General features: G+C 52.5%; 8 protein-coding genes across 8 annotated transcripts; 3 read left to right on the top strand and 5 right to left on the bottom strand.

Moving 5' to 3' along the window:
- Window positions 1–233: 233 nt before the first annotated feature.
- RPL36 (60S ribosomal protein L36) lies at window positions 234–804 on the bottom strand (the record flags this gene model as incomplete). Its single annotated transcript, XM_049345202.1, has 4 exons — window positions 234–314; window positions 400–481; window positions 562–661; window positions 747–804. 4 exons carry the CDS (start codon window positions 802–804, stop codon window positions 234–236), a joined length of 321 nt encoding a protein of 106 aa, XP_049197432.1.
- Window positions 805–1352: 548 nt separating this feature from the next.
- J4E93_007291 (uncharacterized protein) lies at window positions 1353–2078 on the bottom strand (the record flags this gene model as incomplete). Its single annotated transcript, XM_049345201.1, has 2 exons — window positions 1353–2014; window positions 2072–2078. 2 exons carry the CDS (start codon window positions 2076–2078, stop codon window positions 1353–1355), a joined length of 669 nt encoding a protein of 222 aa, XP_049197431.1.
- Window positions 2079–2320: 242 nt separating this feature from the next.
- Window positions 2321–4155, bottom strand: J4E93_007290 (uncharacterized protein; the record flags this gene model as incomplete). The annotated part of the gene is made up of 4 exons (XM_049345200.1): window positions 2321–3249; window positions 3301–3939; window positions 3990–4038; window positions 4105–4155. 4 exons carry the CDS (start codon window positions 4153–4155, stop codon window positions 2321–2323), a joined length of 1668 nt encoding a protein of 555 aa, XP_049197430.1.
- Window positions 4156–4930: 775 nt separating this feature from the next.
- Window positions 4931–5536, top strand: J4E93_007289 (uncharacterized protein; the record flags this gene model as incomplete). Its single annotated transcript, XM_049345199.1, has 1 exon — window positions 4931–5536. The coding sequence occupies one exon, from the start codon at window positions 4931–4933 to the stop codon at window positions 5534–5536; it is 606 nt and encodes a 201-aa protein (XP_049197429.1).
- A 454-nt stretch (window positions 5537–5990) lies between these two features.
- J4E93_007288 (uncharacterized protein) lies at window positions 5991–6457 on the bottom strand (the record flags this gene model as incomplete). The annotated part of the gene is made up of 3 exons (XM_049345198.1): window positions 5991–6047; window positions 6099–6193; window positions 6265–6457. The coding sequence occupies 3 exons, from the start codon at window positions 6455–6457 to the stop codon at window positions 5991–5993; spliced, it is 345 nt and encodes a 114-aa protein (XP_049197428.1).
- Window positions 6458–7084: 627 nt separating this feature from the next.
- Window positions 7085–8383, top strand: J4E93_007287 (uncharacterized protein; the record flags this gene model as incomplete). Its single annotated transcript, XM_049345197.1, has 2 exons — window positions 7085–7175; window positions 7230–8383. The coding sequence occupies 2 exons, from the start codon at window positions 7085–7087 to the stop codon at window positions 8381–8383; spliced, it is 1245 nt and encodes a 414-aa protein (XP_049197427.1).
- Window positions 8384–9026: 643 nt separating this feature from the next.
- J4E93_007286 (uncharacterized protein) lies at window positions 9027–11037 on the top strand (the record flags this gene model as incomplete). Its single annotated transcript, XM_049345196.1, has 3 exons — window positions 9027–9086; window positions 9132–10546; window positions 10938–11037. The coding sequence occupies 3 exons, from the start codon at window positions 9027–9029 to the stop codon at window positions 11035–11037; spliced, it is 1575 nt and encodes a 524-aa protein (XP_049197426.1).
- A 1126-nt stretch (window positions 11038–12163) lies between these two features.
- J4E93_007285 (uncharacterized protein) lies at window positions 12164–16111 on the bottom strand (the record flags this gene model as incomplete). The annotated part of the gene is made up of 3 exons (XM_049345195.1): window positions 12164–12267; window positions 12331–15430; window positions 15506–16111. 3 exons carry the CDS (start codon window positions 16109–16111, stop codon window positions 12164–12166), a joined length of 3810 nt encoding a protein of 1269 aa, XP_049197425.1.
- Window positions 16112–16355: the final 244 nt, after the last annotated feature.

The raw sequence follows: 16355 nt of genomic DNA, 5'->3' as shown, positions 1-16355 counted from the left end.
ATCGTCACATTTCATGATTTTGAGTGACACATGCTAGGTACGTTCAGGAACCATCATTGTCCATTTGCCATACTCCGATGAATCGTGTCATACTTTTTGTGGTATGTTGTGACGTTCCGAGATCGTATCGAGCCGCCCGTTGTGAAAAGAGACCGAACACCCAGGAAGAAATCGGAAAGTAAGTTGGTCGTTCGTCCGCCGTGTTGCTTCATCCACCGCGTTTCGTAAACCGTTTAGTGACCAGCGCGCTTGGACTCAGCGATGACGCGGGTCATCTCGTCGACCTTTCTCTTTGAGCGACCGAAGGTACCGAGCTGTGATGTGTTAGTTGATGTTCGTACTTGGATGTGCCGGAGCGGGTAGGAGGTCGGTCGTGGTGTGCTAGGGTGGGAGACGTACCCTCTTCTTCGCTAGGCGGCGGGCACGCTTGTCCTTGGAGTTTCGGAGCAATTCGATGATGCGCTTCTCGTATGGGGCAAGACTGTAGACACGTCAAGTTAGCGGGCTGTTCGGCGAACAATTGCGCAGTCCCTCTGCAGAAAAGTTCGGATTGGAACGTACCCGGCAACCTCCTTGGTGATCTCACGGACGAAGGCAGTGCGCTTCGACAGGAAACCCTTCCTCCTCGAGATCCTGGGAGCGGGGGTCCTGGGGGTGACCTCTGTAGACCGTGTTAGCCTCCATCCACGAATTTTCTCATCTGTAGCGATCGGTGCGTATCGAGAGCGGCGAGCGGGGAGACGTACTGTGGCCGGCGTTAAGGCCAACGATGAGGCCAGACTTCTGCTTGACTTCTTTCGGCATCGTGACGGTCGTGATGTTGTCGATAGATGGGTTCAGAGTCGCAAATCTGAGAGGGTAATTTTGGCTCGGCTGTGCGGTGGTGCCAAGATGGCGCTAGCTGTAAGCAGGCACGTGCTCTCCCCGATCAACTGATGCTCTTGGACGGTAACCACAAACACCAACTTTAAAGGCTTGAATTACATTCCTTACAGAAAGACTTGTGTGCGCAGACCATCTTCGGTGATGATTGGAAGTGGATGATCACCATCGCTCGAATGTGCGCAGCCTCACTCCAGAGCTTGCACGGAAACGGAGCCACCACCTTGCATCCTGGATTCAGGTGAACGTTCTCAATGCTAAAGGGTGATACTTGCCATTGCAATCAGCCAAGCAAAAAGTACAGCAAGAACCACCTCGCCAAATTCTAGCATCAACCAGCCGGCCCATTCCCGGGAACACTCCGACCAACTCCGAAACCTCGAATATCATCACTACCTAGGTCATGCCTTTCATACCTGACCTAGCTCCCTGTTTCTGTACTCAGCTCTCTGTAAGCTCTTCCGGACAGCTCAGTTCTCGCCCTTGAGCACTAGAGAATCGTCAGCCTGGACGTACCAAACATGCTCCTTCGTCTTTTTTTCGACTAGCGAAGATGCGTAGATAGATAGGCACCCATCTGCGTCCAGACCCCAACCCAGATCGCCCCTTCTTACGCTGTAAAGCTCTAGGAACTTTGGGTTGGTGAGTCCCATATGTTTCTGCTCTTGGAATGACCGTTTCTCTAGCATGGTGCTGTGGCGCTCGGCGAAGAACTTCAATAGGGTGATGTTGGCTATGCTGAGATCCAGGATATTCGAATGTTCGGTTTCGTTGTTGAAGGTGATCGACTCAGAGCGGACGCGTGTACCATATATGATGCTATAAGTCTGACGATACTCGGGTAAACTACCAGCCTGGAGTGTTGATATGTGCGTGTAGAACGCTGTCTGGCAAGCTTTTTGGAGGGCATTGCGTAGTGCGCCAGGGAATCTTTCGAGGTCTGGATGTACTCTGACGGAAATCTGATAAGGAGAGTCCAGTTCTTCCTTCTCAGTTAAGATCTTGGCAACTGGTTCGAAGCGCCTTTTAATTATCCTTTCTCCAACAACTTCAACGTAGTCTTCTTCCGCTCTGCGCTTGGTAGTGGCTTTGGGAGCCGGAGCAGCCCTGGGGGTCGGCGTGGGCTTGGGGGCTGGTATGCCATTAGCTTGGAAGAGCCACATCAATATCCTCTAAATTTCTGACTCACTCTGCATGTTGCTGATCATGCAAGGTTGCACGTAGGATATATGACGGTATTGACGGTTCTGGACGAGAGAAGGCTTGGTGAAAAGAGAATTAGTCCTCCAGATTATTCAGGTGAGTAGAAGAGATGAGGTAGAAGAAAGCTGATGGAGGGCGCGAGCGATCAACAGTTAAAGAAAGATTCAAGGGTCCAGCTGGTAAGAGACGCGTGTATATTGATATGTATATACTGCGGTTTCGAGGTAAAGCTAATCTACAACTTCGCTTTCGCCTTGTTATCCTCCTCCTCCTGCGCCTTCACCTTGAGCATCCGCCTAAGAATCTTTCCGCTTACAGACTTCGGAATTTCATCAACCCATCTCACTCCGCCGCGAAGTCTCTTGTGGTGCGCGACCTTGGCGCTCAACCAGTCTATGATCTCCTTCGCGTCTTCGTCCGTCTTGCCCAATCCATCTTTGGGTACAACGTAGGCGCGTGGAAGTTCGGAGGCATCGTCTTTCGAGTAGACGCCAATCACCGCTACGTCGTTGATCTTCGGGTGCGAGACCAGGATACCCTCTAGTTCCGCGGGTGGTACCTGGAATCCCTTGTACTTGATGAGCTCCTTCACGCGGTCGGTAATGAAGAAGTTTCCGTCCTTGTCTTGGTATCCAACATCGCCTGTCTTGAAGTACCCGTCTGCTGTCTTTGCATGCGCGGTTCCCTCAGGGTTATTAAGGTAGCCCTTGAAGACGTTCGGGCCCTTGATCCATAGTTCGCCAACCTCACCGACCGCCATCTCCTTTTCCTCTGGAGACATATACTTCGCTATTTGGTAGGGAAGAAGCTTGCCCACAGATCCGATGGTCTTGTCCCAGTCCTCCCAGGGCTGGGTGTGCGTTGTTGGGCTGGTTTCTGAAAGACCGTATCCTTGTTTGACAGGAATCTGCAGTCTGCTGTGAACTGCCTCTACAAGCTCTCTTGTTAAGGGCGCCGCGCCAGAGTTCATCATCCGGATCGAGCTCAAGTCGTACTTCGATACAAGAGGGTGTTTGCTTAAGAGCAGAACGATCGGTGGGACCACATACGCGAATGTTATCTTGAGCTCTTGAATGAACCTGCAGAAGTCCTCCAGGTCGAACTTCGGCATTACAACAAGTTGGAGACCAGAGTACAAGCTTTGATGGATTAGACACGTGAGACCTAGTCGAAGTCAGTTGAGAACCACCTAGATGAGCGCATGCAGGAACTTACCGTAAATGTGGAAGAAGGGCAGGAAAGCCAGCAGTTTGTCGCCTTCGCCAGTTGCTCCTCCTGTGGGCTGCAGTTTACCAGCCTCCGCGGCTTTGATCATCATCGTGTTGGCGACAATGTTGCGGTGGGTCAACATCACACCCTTGGGATGACCTGTGGTTCCGCTGGAGTAGACCAAGAATGCAAGGTCCTCCGATGGATTGCTAGCCTTTGTTCTCCGCCACTTGGAAGATCCGGCTGTATTGATGATACTGGTGAAGTGCTTGACTTGGTACGAAGGATCCTTCTGGTCGCCCATCACGATCACACGGTCAAGAGGAATGCCAACCTTCTTTGCCGCTTCTTGCGCATTCTTGATGAAAGGTAGCTGTGTTACCAGGCCCTTTGCACCAGAGTCTTTAAGTTGGAACGCAAGTTCATCGACCGTGTAGTTTGGGTTGGCTGGCGACAGGATACCGCCTGCCCAGTGGCAACCCCATGTTATCGCTGGTGTGTCGATGCAGTTAGGTGTGTATAAAGCGAGGACATCGCCTTTTTGCCAGTCCCAGAGTGCCTTTAGCCCTTTGCCAAAGTTGATAGCGGCATCTTTGACCTGGGCGTATGTGTAGGACCGCTTAGTGTAGGGATCAAAGTAGATTACTATTTCCCGTTTTAGTGATTACTTATGTTGACAAAACATGAGAACATACCTTTGTCATCTGCGTACGGCCTGTCATTCCTTTCGAAGAGAAACGCCCACTACGATTAAAGACAAACGTCAGCATTAGTTCCACAAAAGAGCTTATCTCCGTATGTCAAACTTACCAGATCAACGTCTGGGATCGGCAAGCTAGGATACTGGCTTTCGGACGGCATCTTAGTGGTTGAAGATCGGTGTCGTGTTGATTATCAGTACCGAGCCAAGGAATCTTATGGAGGGGGTAGAGTGAAAGTAGAAGGATGCCAGAATGAGAAGACGGACATAGCCCGTCGCGTTCTAACGGACCTGGGAATACCGAGGGCAGACGCAGCGCATTGAGACGGCTGGCCATGATTAGTCGACCGGGGTAAACCCCACAACTCCGGGCAACCATGACCGAGGTTCTTTCTGCTTTTGGCGTTAGCGGCGCGATAGCTGCACATGGCCTCCCGAGGTCAACGGCATTGCGACAACCTCGAACAACGATAGCCTGACCATATAGACCTAGTAGTTCTCCAAACGCACGAAAGTTTCGCACTATTAGGCTATCAAGATGCCGAGTTGGGAAGAAGCTACTGCAGTACAGAAACTGTCCTCCAACACGTACTCATGTACACTACACGATGATTGGAGCATCGGAAGCGGTATTTTAGACCCCAGCAGAGATAACATCATCCGCTTTTACTAACGGCAACAGTTCCTAATGGTGGCTACGTTACAGGATGGTAAGGCCCATCGCATTCTGCTTCACACCCTTGACTAACCACATCTCGACTTCTTAGCATACTGGAGGTAGTCAAAACACATTTCAGCACAACTTTGGCGAAGCAGAACCAGCCACACACCATAGCTCTCCATATTGAGTTCCTGAGACGGACCCAAGCCGGGCCCGCAACATACAAAGTCGATGATGTTAAACTTGGTCGCCAAACGTCTATCGTACATGTGACCATGGAGCAAGATGGCCGACAGGAAGTCGTCGCGTACGTCACAAACTCCAACATGGATACGGAAAAGGGCTTCACCCAAGATGTCGGATACAAGCTTTCACCGCCCGTCCCGTCAGTCGACCTGACAAAGCTGGAAAATGATGAAGATACAAACTGGAGGCTCCAACCAGAATTGCCGCACGCCAACTTCCGAAAAGCGACGAAGAGGGTGAAGTTTTATTTCCCTCGGGAAGGACGAAGCCTAAAGCATCTCGCTGATGAGTGGATCTGCTTCTCTGATGGGACAAACTTCACGGATTCCTCGGTCGGCTTTGTCGCAGACATGTTCCCGCTGATGGTTGAGTCAATCAAGGGCGAAGGAGAGGGACCCTTTTGGTATCCAACCCTCCTACTGAATCTGGACATCAAGAAAGCGCTGCCGCCGCAGGGAGTCAAGTGGCTGCAGGTTAGGGCGGGTATGAAGAAGGTGGCAAACGGTAGGATGGACTTGGAAGTGTGGGTACACAATGCTGACGGCGATCTGGTGGCTTTGAGCCATCATGTAGCATTTGTGTTGGATGCTGCTAGGAACACAGCCGCAAGGAAAACGGGCAATGCGAAGATCTAGGCCTTTGACTCTTTCGTACATAATCGCCAGCATTTGTATACGTCCCACTTTCAAACAGCCAGCGCGTGTGAACACTGTCTTGCTGAATTCCTTCGCTGCATTACATCGGTTCGTTTTGTTGCGGTGTGACGTTGCTTATTCGTCAATATGATCCTGGCATGTGTAGTTCCACTTCCATAGCTACGCGGAACAGCATGAACTTCATCAGGTAGCGAGAGTCGCTGACAGCGACACAGCATTGGGCGCTCCTTGGAAAGTTGGTTTTGTTATTTCTCGATTATCTGGGGGCCTCATTGCGCTCAACTGGCCGCAACAGTGAGGGTTTCAAAAATCTACCGGATGCTATCGTGCATCGCTATCTGCCAAACGCCAATGATGCCATTCATCAGATGCCCAATGCCCCTTGGCAATATGTTGCCATGCTTTTGTGTCTGCTCGATCGTTCCGGAGTCGCTTATTTGCCCTTGGGGTTGTTGTATTGTATCTCGTTGAATTTGCTCGGCCAGACAGGCTATCGCACGTTAGCACAGTTCTTGGGCATCGAAATCAGTGTGCCACATACCTCACTCTGCTGGTCGCTGATGTTCTTCTTGAAGTGCTCCGAGTCTGGGCCCTTGCTCGGGCCGTCGTGCCTTCCTTCGTTTGCGGACGCAGAGCCTACAAGCTTGATGTCAGCAAACTCCGTTCTATGTACTTCCAGGGTTTTAAGTCTGGGGAGCTCATTGTACCCGTACCGCGCTGGGTTCCTCCAGCAGGTGTGTGCGTGGGGTGGCCTCCGCCAGCTGAGAAGCGATCCTCAATGTTCTGGACGCCCTGTGTCTTGTACGGGTTGGGGAACCAGTATTGGCGCATGAAGAGGTAGTAGCCGAAGCCGACGGCGCCGCCAGCCATGAAAATTTTAGGAACAGAGAGAGGCGACATGATTGCTGTTGGTCCTGCTGTCTGCCTTCAATTGACGAGGTGGAAGTGGGGGAAGGTAAGGGTGGAGGTTTAGAGTGACAGAGATGAAGTGGAAGGTGCTGTGTGTCGTGCTGGGTGGTGTGACGCACGAAGTAGGGACAGTCAATGGAAACCTTGGTATGTGGAGAAGAAGCAAGTAGTGCAGCGAGCCTAGAGATCTAGGCGTTGTTTTCCCTCCAAAGTCAGGTACCCAATAGCATACGGCGGAGAAGCGTCACTTTGTCGTCGCGATGATCGCGTCATGGCCTTGTGCTTTAGGCAAAGCTCCCGCGGTCGTCGCACAAACCAAAGATCCACTCCGCCAGGCACGATGCAGCTAGCGCGCGTGAGGCTGAAGCCCATGCTGACGTAACGCAACGGCGGCTGGAGAGTGGCTTGTAAATCAGCTAGCGTGTTTGATGCCATCGCCTTGGGGAAGTGGACACGCTATCGCGACATCTGCAACCCCTTGCGCCAACACGACCGGAGATAGCTGTGAAGAGAGGGTCCAATTGGGGGTCTCTTTTGCATCGAGGAGCTTCATGATCATACGGCAGAGAACAGGCTGGGACACAGCAACCGCCACGGCACCGAGCGCGCATTCGAGAAATGGACGGTGATCCCGCCGTCGAGCCAGAAATCGATGGCTTCAGTCGCGTGCTGCCCCTGCCGTATCGCGTCGCTCTTATAATAGTCCTGGGTATGCGAACGCTCACGCCATCTGCTCTCAACCACCTTACTAACTGCCGCACAGGCATCTGGGCCTGGGGTCTAAACCTCCACTACCTCACCCTCATAAAGATAGACGTCCCGAGTCTGATCCGCTACCCGGGCCGTACCTCACCCCGCCATATCCCGCACCACCTCTCCTGCTACCGTATCGCAACCTTCCTCTCCATCCCGCTCGCCCTCTCGCTGCTCCTATTCTGGACCCTTACGCACGGCAGCCCTACAGACATTGCCGCTTGGGAAATCCTGCCAAACCTCTACCTCTTGGTACTGGTCATTGGCTTCGTCATACCGCTGCCATTCGTTAGTCGCAATGGACGGACTCGTACATTAGCGACGCTAAAGCGTATATCGATCGGCGGCATCGCAGAAGCACAAGATGGAAAGTTTGGAGACATTCTGCTCGCCGATGCGTTGACGAGTTATGCGAAGGTGCTGGGCGATCTATTCGTCTCACTGTGCATGTTCTTCTCGTCGTCGCACAGCTCAACAGGGCCTCCAAACAGAAGTTGCGGCGGCGTGTTTTGGGTTCCCTTCATCATTGCCATACCCTCGATGATTCGATTGCGGCAGTGTATCACGGAATACTATCGTGTTCAGAAGGCGAACAAGCAAACTGGTCAGATCAGTCCAGCGACAGGATGGGGTGGCCAGCATCTGGCCAACGCACTGAAATACTCGACCGCATTTCCTGTCATCATACTGAGTGCTCTGCAACGCTCGCCTGATCCTTCACGCTTTGGTGTTTCGGAAGCGACGTTGTTCCGTATGTGGCTCGTCGCAGTGGTGGTAAACTCTGGCTACTCTTTCTATTGGGACGTAGCCAAGGATTGGGATCTTACCCTCTTCTCCAATGCCCGTACTCGGGATAGCCCAGAATACCCACGGGGTCTAAGACGGCATCGCTGGTTCCATGCCAAAGAATTCTACTATGCAGCGATTGTAGTGGACGCAATGCTGAGGTGCACATGGAGTCTGAAACTCAGTGTGCATCTGGATCATTTCAACGATTTGGAAGGGGGCATCTTTACAATGGAAGTTCTCGAGGTGTTGCGAAGATGGATATGGATCTTCTTCCGCGTAGAGACAGAGTGGGTGAGGAATCACAGGGGCCCGGCGCCTGATGACATATTACTAGGTGATGTTGGGGTTGGAAATAAATACGACGATAGCGATTAGGCTTCGTTGTTCATCAAAGATCTAGATCGACTGCAAGCATGGAATGCACCTCTATCTTCTTTTCAAGATTTCATCGATTCCCGCGATGCGCTCAAAATGTGCGCCGTGTTACGATACATGTATAGCTCGCCCTCGAGCTGTAGATAAGGATAGGACCTGGCTTGGAGGTGGAGGCGCGACATATGTCTTATCGGGTGCCCTGATTTCTTCCCACCCACCTCACTTCTTTGGAAATCCATGCACGATGATGTAGGTAGCGGCTAAAGCTATTTGCGAGTTACGCGGCTGTGGAACATTGATAACCTCTTGAGGCGTTTCATCAGTAAGTTCAGACTATTAGATAATAGGCCAGACCTCGGAATGCAACATCTACCCCCTACGCGACTGGCTGGCAGTCGTCCTTCATGCTTACATCGCGCTAGTGGACGCAGCACGAGATGCATTCCTTCTTGGGACTAGTACGGCAGTCAGCTTCCAGTCATTTACATGCTGCCGGCAGCCTTATACACCACACAACCACTTTCATCTGCTTGGTAAAATGAGACTTGTCAATTAGATTGAATCTACACTTTATTTCTTTTAGTATCAATTCAGGCTCAACAGGCCCACAGATTGACAACCCGTTCACGCTGCAGAGAATCTGATGGTGTTCCGCGGCAAACCATCCAAGTTTTGCGAAAGATGTAGGGAGAGAAGACTACGAGTATGCCTCGAATCCAAAGTTGGGATTTCTTACTGACACATCCAGTGTGATCTGCAACAGCCAAGTTGCAACTCTTGCATTCGAGTGGGAGCAGCATGCACCGGCTATCGCGACACGATCAACATTCGGATCAGCGACCAGACCGACTTTGTACGGACGAAGGCCCTAGCAAAGACAAGGTCCCCACTGAAGCAACGATGTGTTGGCGAACCCAAAGTCAAGCTTAAGGTTCGACATCTACCCCAAGACCTTTTGACACTGGGTAGAGACATGTTCTTCACGTACTATGTCTCCGATTTTAGTCGCACATGGGACTTCCTATACAACTATCTAGACCCAAGATCCGCGCCCAAATATCTTACTTTGAGCATCGAGGCGGTCAGTCTCGCCTTCTTGTCCCATCAGGTTTCTTCGGAGACTGCAAGAGATCTAGGACGCAGAAAGTACTGTCAAGCACTACGGGAGATCAACATCGCCCTGCAAAATTCCACGACAGCAAAAGCGGCATCCACTTTCGAAGGCGCGTTGTTGCTGGATCTCTTTGAGAAGATCATGAAGTCTGCCCTGGAGATCAACACATCAGGACACGCCCATATCGAGGGCGCTCTCACATTGGTCAAACTGCGAGGTGTAGAGTCGTTCAAGGAAGGCACTGAGCTACGGGCATTGATGGGACTTTCCCTGAACGCGACGATATGCTCATTGAGCACCGGGCGAGTGGTGGATCCTTCCATACGACAAATACGAGTACACGCAGCACAATTCGTCAATACTGACTATCCGAAGTGGAAGCTCAGCGGATTGATGCTTGACATAACCGATCTAGCCGCAGAGATGCGCAAGGGCTTTATGACGGCGGAAGAAAGGATAACGAAGAGCGAGTACTTTGATCGAAAGCTCGAGATCGTTGCAACTGAAGCGAGCCCAGCTTGGACGTATGAACGCAAAAGCTTATCCGATCCTGATGGAGCAAGGATGGTACCCGCAGGATTCCCAAGGGTATATGACGTCTACCCCGATCGCATGATCACCCAGATGTGGAACGTGCTTCGCATAGCCCGAATACTTCTCTGCGAGGAGATCATCCAGTCCTGTTCCGAGAGCTGTGATCCTGAAGTTGCCGCTCAGTGTAATCGAGCAAATACTGCCATCTTGACCCTCGTCCAGGAGATCGTCGCATCGGTTCTTCAGATGACGGACTGCGACCTAGTCGCAAAGGATAAGCTGCCTATTGGAAGCACGGGTAAACAGCATTCACACAGCATACCGCATATCCTCGATGTCTACATACTGATATTCAGCCTATACGTTGTTGCTTGGTCAAAAAGCTGTCCACAGTCTGCAGTTGATTGGAGTCTGAAGCACCTGCAGCACATTGCCGATCACTTTGCTATCAAAGAGGCTGCCGTTATTCTGAACATCTTGAGAAAGCAAAAGAGGGAGGAGCGTATCAGTCCATGGTACGTATGCGTTTCATCCATTCGTTCCCAACACGGCGAGAGCAAACATCTGCGTTTGCACAAGAGATCTGGTCTGCATACACAAGAGATATTAGTTGGGGTTCACGACGATGGAAGGCCGTGCTAAACACCCTGAAGGAGCGTCTTTCAGATCCACGAGACGACTTTTTTACTGAAAAGAACGCCTGTGATATCGGAGCCTTTAGATTTGCCGACATGGGCGAAAGTAAGGACCTGATCCATCAAACACATCCAAGGCTCGATCCAGCTTCCTTGTAGTGCCCACAAAGATACTCTTCAGACTTATGTTTCTCCTAACTAAACTACAAACGTACACGGAAACCCCTGAGTCAAAGGGCTTCTGGTAGCCAAGTACTAATTACCTACCCAGGGATAGAGTCTTCGGCCAACTATCCAATGCCCCCAAAGATATATGGATGCAGTCCGCATACAGTCAGGGTCACGATATGGACAGCACACCTTCCGAGTAAGCTTCCCCGGTCTCTTTGTCCCCTTTTTAAGGGTCTGATACGTGCAATAGCCGTCACGTCATGTCTCAACCACCCCTGGGCGCTGCCAGGCCATCTCCTTTGATCACTGGTTTGCCTCCAGGGTTTCATGTCGGATCGTAACACAATGAAGACTAATATACATGCACTGCTTAGACATGAAGCGTATGGGCACCCAGACAATGCTCCAAAGAGGCCTTTCTTGTAAGTCTGCCTGCCACTCCCATGATCATAGCGAGCATACCCACTACCAGCGCGATACAAATCTCTGACCTGCCACCTCATAGCCTCCATCATACCTTCGGACCCCGGGACCCGCGCCTGTGCTACCAAGCCGCCGGTTTCGCAACAGGGCCGTGGAGTAGTCTCCTGGAGGAGCCTTGAGATGCTCCGTTCCGCACGTCATTTCGTTGGGTAGCTAGCTGGGATGACTGTTCGAATGGGGTACTAAGAGAAAAGACTCAAGATCTAACACAGGCAGTGGATATATGATCAATCTTCTCATTCTGTTCCCTTGCGAACTGATTATAGCTACCGGTGTCGATAATACGGCACAAAAGCCGACACACAAACACACACATACCATGAGTTTTCTACCACTCTTCCCTCGACGCCTCTTCTTCGTAGAGATGTTAAAATAGTACAAATGGTGATTTTGAGCGTAGTGAAAAAAAGATAAAGTGACAAAACACCAGATACAATGCCAAAAATGTGACCCGACTGACTCAAACCCATCGATCAAGTCAAGGGCAAGTGCCGCCCACCCACCCTTCGCCCATTCTTTTAGTCGGATAAGAAAAATGATACATTCGCTCCCTTTCTCTCAAAGGAAGAAAGGGGTGCCAGCAAGATGGTGATAATATGTAGCCACTGGAAAACGCCATGCAATGCAAGATTTCCCTCTTCTTCCAGTCCCGAATCCAAGATGAAGCCTAGCTTCATGTGCATATGGGGAGGAGCCGCCTTTTTTTTCGCTCCCTGCCAAGTGTAGGTGTTGAAACAAAAGAAGCAGCGATGTAGCGCTGCAAAAGTGTGATGTTGAAGGAAAGCCGGCGCAAAGATAATGTACTAAGGGAGCCGAAGCGGAGCTGAGGCCATGCGAAACTGACTAGTTGAGGAAGCCCTTGCAGCCGATAGAACCACAGAGACAGGGAATACGGTCCGTAGCGTCCATTTCACGCTCGAATTTGTAGTCGTACGTGAGTTCCTCATCTGGAAACATGGTCAGTAGATGTTCAGTGGCACGGATTGTCCGGAAAAAGGAACTGTGCTTACCAGAGTTGATATCCCGCAGCGCGTAGATGACAATACGCTTCGTGTTGTCGACGCGAATAATCTTGGCCGTGCAGTTTGGCGTACAAGAATGATTGATGAATCTTGCAATGCCTCCCATCTTGGTTGCGTCGATGACCGTGTCTTCGTCAATGCGGAATAGGTAACTCGATCCAACACCTTGCATGTCGTATTTGGCTTCCCTGAGATCGGCAACGCGTTGTCGAACCTTTTCACCCACGTACTCGATGATCATGTCGTTGACGGCGATGGGCTCTTGGGCGTAAAGACCCCAGTTATGGATGGCGGAACGGTCGAACTTGACTAGCTTCTTGCGCTTCTTCAGCTGGTTGAAACGGAGGGCATCGCCTTCTGCCCCGGACATGTTCTTGGATATGTTGATATCGTTGACCATGCGACGGTTGTTGGCGCGGTTGGCACGCGAATTGGCGGTGGATGTCTTGTTGGAGCTGGTCTGGAACTTGAAGCCTTCAACAGAGACGACGCTTCGCTCTTCTTGCTTGGCGCGGCGCTGGCGCTCTTCGCGCTCCTTCTGGACGCGGATACGATGAGGGAGGTATTTTGACTTTTCAGACTCGCGAATCTTCTTGACACCCTCCGTACGAGCCGAGCCAGTCGCGTTGGGAACGTAGTACCCTTCGATCTTGGTTTCCGTACGCGAGACACCCTCCTCGCCGTTGCGGTTAAGATGCTTAATAGACTTCTGTTTCCATGCCCAGGATTGTGCATCGCCAATCTTGGCTGCACTGATGGACTCCATGGCAGCCTTGAGGTGACGTAGATCTTCGTCGTCTTTGAGCATGTGTTGCCAACCGTCAATGTCCATTACAACACTAAGGTCATCCTCAACAGTCTTACGAGGCTCAACCGAGGACACGCCCCAGAACACAGAAGAGGCCCGCTCGTCGTCTTCCGGCGTCGACTCCTCAACCACGACCTCCTCGATGACCTCCTTGACTTCTTTCGCTTCAGCTATCTCCTCTTCCGCAGGCGTCTCGATCTCCGTGACCTCGACCTTAGCAGCCTTGGCCTCCTCTTCGAGCTGCTTCTTGGTCTTCTTCTTGGGCTTGGTGGCAGCTTTCTTCTTGAGTGTCGTGAGCGTCTCTGGCAGTTCAGTAGTCTCGATGGGCTTGAGTGCTTCATCATCATGGGTGATGACGACTTCAGGTTCAAGTTTGTCAATCGGGCTTGCTTCCACCCCAAAGATTGCATCAGCCTCTTGCTCAATTTTCCGTAACCTCCTGAACCCTTTGAGTGCTTTGTCTGCCTTCTTCCAAATAGGCGACGAACGAGGAAGAATTGCGAGTACTTGTTCCAGCTCTTTCTCGGCCATGTTCTCTGGATCCTTGTGAATGCAATGGGCAAGCAAACTCCTGGCATGCGAGTCGTCCATCTCCTCGTCACTGTCTTCGCCCCAGCCCGTTTCGATACGGCGCCGTTTAGCGCGGTGGGCTCTCGATGACTCTTCCACCTCCTCTTCAACGTCGGTGGAAGGAGCACGGCTGATGGGTCGGCTCTCTTGCTCCTCAGTACCGCGAGTGAGCTGGCTGCGACTCTCATCGTCCGACTCCTCCGGCTCGAACATCTCAATCATCTGGCGATGCAGCCCACGGGCAACACGGGGTTTAGGCGCAGATGCCTTCCTTCGTTCGTCCGCAAATGCATTGACAACCTTCGGAGGTTTCTTACCACGCCTGGTGCTGGGATCAAATACACCCAGCGACCTGCGTGCGTTGCGGCCACCAAAACCACCATTGCGGCCCTTTGGTGTACCAGCTCCAAAGGCGTCGAATCCTGGGGCGAGAAGTGCGGGTGGTCGAACAACTTCTTCCTTCGTAGGCGGAGCCGGAACATTGAACTTGCGACGCTTTTCCACATGAAGATCCGGTTCCAGGAGTTCCAGTATAGTGGGCGCGGCCAATTTCGTCTTAATGTCACCAAGAAGCTTCTCTTGGAGCTCCTGTTTGAGCACGTCCAAAGCGGCTCGTACAGGATCCAGCGAGTCTGCCCGCTGCTTCTTTTCCCACTCAAGATCTTCCGCCTCTTCATGTTCTATCCGCTCTTCGATGGCCTTCCGCTTCTTGTCGGCTACCACGCGCTCTGGGCTGGGACTCCGCTCATAGTTCGGGTCGCCGTATTGGTTGCACTCCATGTTCATAACGTAGGTGAATAGAGCCTGCATGTGACATTCCTTGTAACATCGAACGGCCTCGTCTTCACCACGCTTCGACTCTTCGAAAGTCACATAGTAACCCGTCTGGTCGCATCGCACCGAAGCCCACCGAAAGTTCTTTAACCGCTTCTTGAGATGTTCGACGGTTGTGCTGAGGACGGGTACGTATGCGTGTGCGATGAAGATATAAGGCTTCCGTTTCAGCGTAGGCTTGACCGGTTCGCGTTCGATCAGGAAGGAGAGTGCGGCTTTCCTTGTCAAGGGTTCTCGGGGGATCGGGATTGGCGGACGCGCGCCCTTGCCAGATGGGCCTTTGGGAACGTTTGCCGGCAGATCAAAGGCTCCCGGTGTAGCTGGTGCCGCAACGCTCGCAGTCTTCGCTGCGAGCTTGGCACGCTGTTTCTCCTCCTCTTTCCGGGTCTGCTGCACCGCCATATCCATGAGTTTCTGGCATCTCCGGCCCTCGCGATCAGATTTCACCCTGATCGTGTGCTGCGCAATGCGCTGATTTGTGCCTTCGCGCTCAGCTCGCTTTGCTGAGGTGGTTGCTTTGATGCCAGGTACTCCGCGCGTTGGTGGGGTGTCGCGAAACTTGACCAGACATATCCCAAGTGGGCTGCCGTTATCGGGATGTACTTGGTTGCGGAGCGTCTCTACTTGGCCATAAGTGGAGAAGAAACCACGCAATTGCGCATCTGGTGTCAAGGGATCGAAGCCCGTCACAACGACTTGGGTTGCAGGCCCTGGTCCGCATGATATGCGTTGATCAAAAGAGTAGGGCTTAGCGACGTATGGCGCTACTCGGAGCTTTGATTTGGGAGCGCCCGTGAAGGATGTCTTGATGACATAGTTGCCAGTGGTGTAGCCGGCAATGGCCAGGCGTGGGTCGGGAGGAGGAGATGGGTCGCCCTGTAACACAAGTTAAGTTAGCCTTAGCGTCACAGGGCGACCACATCTATGTATGTATTTGTAACCTTCACGTACCTTGTCCAGTATTGTGGTGTATTTCGCCGTTCCCCTTCCTCGCGCCTTCTTATCGAGTTTGGGGTCAAGCTGTGCGTCGTAGGTGGAGCGTTGTCCCAGCACGCCGTCGGCTGGGAAGACGGAGATGCGCGTCTCGGGCGGCGTGTTTATGGGGGTGATGGTATCGGCGACATTGTTGGGCGCGCTCGATGGCGCCGCGTGTGTAGAGGACGAGGTTTTGTGCATCGTCTCATGCGAGAGCTTGGAAGAGCGTGGACTGGGCAGCTTGCCCGGCGGAGACGAGTCTGAGCTGGTCAAGGGTGTGAGGGCGTGGAGAGAAATATTTTGACCAGAACGCGACATGGTGGAAGGCGCGGAGAAAGTGGACGAGGCGGGCGTAGGAGCAGAGGCGTCCGAGTCAACGTCGTCTAGCAGCTCGCTAGGGCGCTGCGCATCGTTGTTGGGTGAATCCGACTTGTTCCTGCGCGTGCTCCTGCGCGTTTCACCCGCTGCCGGTGTCGCTGTGGCCGCCGAAGCTGCGTGCGAGGGGGCAGACGAGCCGGGGCGACGAGAGGCTTCCCGCCGCAGAGACCTGTCTTCTCGTTCGCCGCGTCTCGTGCCTGACATGGACTTGATGTCGAAGCCCAGTCTCTGATGGCTGCGCTGCAAAAGCGCACCACACTATCGATCGACCTTGTATTAGCACGTGTATGCTGCCGCCATCACTGTATAGCCGGGTGTGATAGAAGAGGCGTGGGTAGGGGCGCCGCGCGCTGCTGTACTCGATGCAGCTGCAGGCCAGGAACGGGATATGGACTACGCGCACCACGCGGTGAGGACGTGTCGGGGCACCCGGGGACAGGCGGCGGAG

This window comes from Alternaria ventricosa, assembly GCF_023758065.1.
Source record: "Alternaria ventricosa strain BMP 2768 chromosome Unknown scaffold_13, whole genome shotgun sequence".
Taxonomy (NCBI): Eukaryota; Fungi; Ascomycota; class Dothideomycetes; order Pleosporales; family Pleosporaceae; genus Alternaria; species Alternaria ventricosa.
Note: the sequence above shows the minus strand (reverse complement) of the source record. Positions and strands in the feature narration are given on the sequence as shown.